Source organism: Temnothorax curvispinosus, unplaced genomic scaffold (assembly GCF_003070985.1).
Source record: "Temnothorax curvispinosus isolate PA1 unplaced genomic scaffold, ASM307098v1 QBEX01009828.1, whole genome shotgun sequence".
NCBI classification, from domain to species: Eukaryota; Metazoa; Arthropoda; class Insecta; order Hymenoptera; family Formicidae; genus Temnothorax; species Temnothorax curvispinosus.
The window spans coordinates 8,271-15,054 of NW_020219608.1; the positions used below are offsets into that span (position 1 = coordinate 8,271).

Sequence of the window (6,784 nt, forward strand, 5' to 3'; positions counted from 1 at the left end):
GTGCAACACAGCTTAAGATTTTGCCACTAAAACAATACTGAAACTTCCTTCGATTTCGTACAGTTGAAAGGCAAACTCCACCGAAACTTCCAACTACATAATCGATAGTCTTAACTTGACTTCCTCTCCAGATATGATCGGCCGAGAGGTCTCAGTGAAACTGTAAAATTCTAACAGAATGCATCTAATTCAGCATTCGAAGAACCCCCACCTCGATTGTAACCGACCAATAGGAGTTATTCACATTATACTTCTCTCTGTCTCAGAAGTTTATCAGAAGTCACGAGAAAAAAATTATAAATCGATGTGTCAATAATTGCGGTAGTTGCAAAAAAGACAGGTAGAGACAGCTACGAAGTTTTCTATATACTTTACGTATCCCTCGCATCCGGTGTTCGTCATTTGCATAAAAAATGTAAAACAGACGTTCACCATTATACACTGGTACTAAGAGACTTGAATTATGCTCATTGTTATTACTGTCCTGCAAAATTTGAATAACACAATAGAAATGGTACACATGATAAAATAAGATAAACGTGATGGCCGAACCGAACCGTTGCGTGCAAAGAAACGCATCTTTCCCAAAAACTATAAGGAACATTTTGAAGACTATAATTTCATCAAATACTTTTATCGCCTCACGAATCGACAACTAAACATAATCCTATGTCATCAATTATTAATAAATTAATATTTGTTAAATATATATTTTGTACCGCGTAAGAACCGCAACTATAATATGATGGACGATAAAATGAATGGTGGGGTCGTCCCCTTTGTCCATCGAGTTACCGATCACGATGCAGCAACTGAACGTTTTTTCTTTAAAAATGCAATGAGCAAGGTAGGTAGAACACAGCTTCTAAGAACTGCTTGCCGCGAGGTTGAAAGGTTTCCTCGCTGCCGGGGAAGCATATTGAGGGAGTTTATTAGGGAGAAAAACGAACGACGTACCTCGAGAGTTACGATGGAAAGACCAGTGCGAAGATCACAGTTCACAGTTGGTGCTGTGGGTCGTTCCGAGAAAGATCTGTGACGATAACAGTGCTGCAGGCTAGAGCACGTGGCGAAGGAAAAGGCATCTCAGCGAATGACATTTTCTTGTGATAAAGATAAGAACTTCGTAATACTGTAACACTATTTATGTACAATAATATTTTCACACTACATCTTTAATCATTAGCTCAAAAAAACCTTAAACAAATAAATTTATAGTAATATTGCAATAAAAATCTTTTATAGGAAATGTGATAAAAATACGGTTAATAAATATATACCAAATTTTTAGTCACAAAATACTCTTTTATTATACAATTAATTTTATTCGGAAAAATCTAATATAAAGTAAAAAGAGTTTTTGTAATACTTTTGCATGTACTTATGTGTATGTGTGTATATGTATTTATATATTTTTATATTTATTATATGAAAATATATTTTAAATGTATATTTTTATATAGATATGCTTAAAATTTATTTTATGTATACAGAAATAAATTCATAAAAAAAGAAAATATATCTTCCACATTTTGATCTTAAACAATATAAAAAAAATTTAGGTGATATATATTCGATAATTAAATTAAATTTCTGTTTTTAAAAAATGCTTTTATTTTGATTTCGTCAGATCTGGCAAAGTACATCGATTGAGAGAATCGTTGTATTTATAGCTATAATGCTTATGCACTACAAACCAAGTACGATTGTCACGAATCGATGCTTCGACAAATAATTTTCTTGCTCCTCTCTACTCGCGTATACACTCGATATGAAACCCCATCGAGTCTCTGAATAGGAAAATTGTCGATCGCGTAAAAGTATTATAGTCTTCAACATGCGAACATATAAGCAGCGTATAAAGTACATTCAGGCTTCAATACATCGCATGCAACACCGACACGTACGACGCCGAAGCTTTCACGATCTATAACGTGATAAAAATGATTATGGTTATCGTACGCTGCAAATGTATCGTATTAGAACGCAACGATTAAGAAATGACTGTCAAAATATCATTGTGATAACACTCCGTGCACGCAAATGTAGCTTTTTATCATCGCTTCCATTATTTAACTAAATTCTTACGTTAGCAAATTGCTTTAAAGAGAGTTCCATAACTTTTCCTATTGTAAGCGTCAAATGTTTTTGGGATCTTATGATCATAATATGAATATCTTGATTTTGACTCGGGCTCATTTCGTACCAAAGCGATTCGTACGCCGCGTCGCCGATCATTTCGCTCTAAAATATATAATAAATCTCGTCGTAGAGCAATATATGGTATATGAAATAAATATATGTTACAGTGTATTTTATACGGACTTTTGTACTGATATGTTCTCCGACAAAGCAATATATAAATGCCTCCAAGCTCATAACAAAGTAAAAGAACACGGACTTCACTAATATCATCGATCCACCCGGGGCACCGATAGACTGAAATTTTCTGTTATTTTATATCTCGAAGAAATTAGTATTAATTTGATATACTTACGATCACGATGAGAAATCCCAGACAACAGATAACCAGAGTGTTCGATACGAATTGTATTAGTGCGATATTCGAATAGAGAGCCTCGATTTTTTTGGAGAAGGTGATAATCTGTTGATGCCGAACGATCAGCGCTTTCAAAACGCTGTCGTTTATATCTTGCTCGATGCTCTTCTGTGTAACTTCACTCAATTTCTGCCGTATTATGTCAATCTGCCCACACACGTGAAGAACCTAAACATCGCGATATGTTTTTAGTACAATTTTAACATCTAGATTTAAAGCAAATAACTGCGAACAAACGCGAACAATTTGCTTCAATCAGTGCGAATGACAAGAATGTTCATGAATAATGTACATTTGTTTCGTTTAGAATCTAAATCAACATGTCAAACAAAAATAAAGAGTGTGCTTTTCATGTCTACTTGTGTAACTTCATTTTACAAATAATCATATTTGTATAATTAATATATTTTTTTTACTATATATACATACATATACTTAAGATATTTTAGAATCTTCTTTCTTAGTATCATATCGTAATTATTTTCTTTTACAGTTAGCAGGAACAGCAGACAATCGCACGTACGCTCGAACTTACCAATATTATCAGCAAAGAATTCAATACGCCCACCATACCGGCCGCAGTCGTCTGATGAATAAATTGCGTAACGAGGACAGCTACGTGTACCGATGTGCTCTCAATCTCGAAGGGTATCTCCATCTTAATGATGAGCTCTCGATTATCGGTTTGATTTTCATTCTTGATCTTCATTAATGTGCCTATCGCGTAGAGGAATACCGACATCATGTGCGAGCAGATTATACTGTTGGAGACCAAACGAGAGACGTAAGCTATTCTGATCATCGTGTACTCGTCCGAAATATTGCACTCCTTCCAGTCCTTGGTCATACATGTCATGATTTCGTTCAGCAGACTGTAATGGATTATTTAAAGAAATATCGAGATGTGGTTACGCAAAAACACATAAATGTCTTTGCAAGATGTCGAAAAAAAAAGTTATATAAATTAATGGTGAAATTTATATAAATGAAAAAAATTCTCTTGATAACCTGAGATACAGAACGAAAGAAATGTGGAAGATGCTTGTTTTGCGAATCACATTTAATTCTGTGCTCGGTATAATATCATGTTGAAAAAGCTTACCGAGCATTGAACGAAAAAATAACCATTTTAATAAGCAGAAGGGTGTACGCGAAAGTTACGCTTAACGCGTCCATGAGAATCATTAGGTCTTCCTCGCCAAAGTTCACAATCACGTGTTGATATTGAAAGATTTGAAACACGATCATCGACGATATGCTGAGGACTTTAAATAAAATTGCGTACGACGTGCCCGGCCACACACCGATCAAACGAAGGCCGTATTCTACGGAGCGAGACACGGTGGTCATCGAATCTATCTCGTTCTCCATCGTGCTCGAAGACACTTCTTCAAACCGGCGACACCGTGAGTTATCACTAATTCTCGGTTTTCCTCTCTCTGTCTACATTATAGATAAGACTAAATGTAGAAGGGCTCGATTCACGTCGGATTATTTTAGCCCGAATGATCGGACAACTCAAATATTGTTTACTGCAGTTACGAGATATTGTGCTGACGAAACGTTGATTCCGGAATATCATAGAATAGGAGGCGAAATTTCCGACTGTGGCATGATTGAAAGTCCCAAGTCAGTTCTCAGATATGGTCGATCGAGAAGTCTCAGGGAGACTGCGGACTCAGCACTCGACAGACCCTACCTCGACCATGTGTACATGCATGAGACAGTAATTATTCATCGCGTATTTTACGTCTTTTTCTCATCTTGGAAGTCACGAGTAAAAACTATAGAACGATGCCTCGATAATTACGAAAAAAAAAAATGGACAGACGCAGCCACGAAAGCGTCCAATATCACCCTTGTGTACGCATCCTCGCTCGGTCGCTGTCTGTTATTTGCATTAAAAATGCAAGGCAAATGTACGTGCGCTGAACACACGTGAGTACTAAATGCCTGCGTGGAATACTTAAAACTTTTGAACGGCAAGAAGAAACGAAGAGCGGGAGAATTGTGGAAAACAAATTTCTAAGAATAAATCGAAAGCGGGGATGAAAGTTTTTCAATGATGAGGAAAGGACGTCGAGCGGCGCATAGAGACATTTGTCTATAAAAAGTACAATGCTATTATCGAATCGAATGAGATATATTGATGTAGTTTTACATAAGGACATTGACGTTCGTGGAACGTTAATGAGTTACTAGAATTCACGGGATGTCACGTCTCTTATAACATAATTATAGTTACATAAACACACGGAGGGTATTGCCTTCTCGACTATACACGGCTTTCAGGACATAGCATGCAGCACGGATACGTAAGACGCTGATGCCTTAATAATCTAGAAGAAAGAAGGTAGAACTTGTCGTATTTTGTAACAGCTACTGAAACGCAATATACTTTTATCTATAAAGCTGATGTAAAAATGTAATAAAACATAAAAAATATATTCTTTTTACAGGTACATGTAAAAATATATTTTCTTCTAATTTATAAATTGAATTAAAATTAGCAACGTACGTATTTTCATTCAAGATATACGTACAACCTATAACAGATACAGCAAAACGTTTTGAAAACGCATCTTACTGTTGTAAAACGTTCTAGAGAGAGATCCATAAATTTTCCAATAGTAATAGTTAACTTTCTTTGCGACCTCAAAATCAGCAGTAATAAAATACGACTCTGCGTGGGATTCGAATTGTACCACTTCGCTTCGTACGCTGCATCACCGATCATTCTGCCCTGCAATCGAGTGAATGATCAAATTTATTTAGAATTATAATAAAAAAATATAGCGCTAAACATGCGAAAGAGATTATTATTCTATAATGTACATTGTCACTGACATATTTTTCAAAAAATATTTTTTCAATAATATTTCGATATTGAAGAAACGAGTATATGATGATAAAATTATATACAGACAGTTATACAGGATTTGCATTTGCAACTGACAAGAAAATTTTAACTATATATATATCATTATATCAAGATTTTATTGAGCATTTATAATCATGAATAGAAAATATTGAATTTATAAAGATAATAATTATATTTAACTACAATTATATATAATCGTTCTTCACCTTGGCGCTGAGGTATTCTCCAGCATAACAAAATATGAATGCCTCCAAGGTGATGACAACGTAAAAAAAAAAAGATTTAATCAACATCGTGGATCCTTGCGTGTCGCTGATCGACTGTAATATAATCGGAAATAATATCAAACGTCAAACACACTCTAAATGGCAAGAAAAATAAGAGTGCTTTAAAACCTACACTTGAGCACCATCCAATTATTTTGAATATTCTCGTACGAGATATTTTGTTTTATTGCATATCAATAAACCGACAATTTGAAATAAAAATGTTTTGTGTAATGGCAATTTAATATTATTGCCATATATATATTAACCGTGTGCATCTTCGATTTCACGAAGCATCCACTCACAGTCACGATTAGAAATCCGAGACAGCAGATGACCAAGGTGTTCCACAGGAATTGCATCAAAGCTATATACGAGAAGAGAGTCTCGATGTCGGTCGAGAGTGCGATAATTCTCTGATGTCGACGTATTAAAGCTTTGATAGTCGAGGTTCGCAAGTCGAACGTGTCGTCACCTGAGGATATTTCTACCAACCCTCGGCACATTATATCGATTTGCCCACCTACGTGAAGAATCTAAAAATAACGGTCAACGCCCTGCAGTGGGTTTCCGATACCACCGCGATTCAGTGCAAAGAACAACTTGTGAGTACAAAAGTTTATTAACAAAGAAACAACAGCAGATAAGTAAGTCTATTATATCTTAGAATTAAACTTTTGTAATTAATACAATAATTAATATTAAATTAAAAATATGTAGATAATATAAAGTGAGTGATAAAGTGTAAAATAAAGTGCATCAAAAAAATATTAACACTTACATGGAAGTAAAACTTTTTAGAGAAACAAAACTGATAATGCAAGATATCATAGTAACAAATTTTTCTTTTGTCTTCAAAGAGTTACCACTTGTTTACCCTCAATGTCAACATATTCTTAAAATATTATCCAAGTGGTCTACAGAGCCCTGAGGTATATTTCTTTTAGTATTGCTGCAATCACATTTGCAATTTTCTGTCGAAGATCTTCCACATAACAATGATGGTAAACACTGTTTGAATACAAAGTATACTTGTTACTATGCTATCTTACATTATCAGTTCTGCTTCTCTAAAAA

The 6,784-nt window shown here is 34.9% G+C and overlaps 1 protein-coding gene across 1 annotated transcript in view; it reads right to left on the bottom strand.

Moving 5' to 3' along the window:
- LOC112459432 overlaps positions 1-6,784 on the bottom strand; it is a 38,157-nt gene that overhangs the window by 3,191 nt on the left and 28,182 nt on the right. The window contains exons 20-24 of the mRNA XM_025023528.1: positions 5,141-5,303; positions 3,663-3,777; positions 3,186-3,432; positions 2,498-2,728; positions 2,089-2,244 (exon numbers count right to left, since the gene is read on the bottom strand). Coding sequence (XP_024879296.1) covers positions 2,089-2,244; positions 2,498-2,728; positions 3,186-3,432; positions 3,663-3,777; positions 5,141-5,303 — 912 coding nt within the window. The remainder of the gene's footprint in view (positions 1-2,088; positions 2,245-2,497; positions 2,729-3,185; positions 3,433-3,662; positions 3,778-5,140; positions 5,304-6,784) is intronic.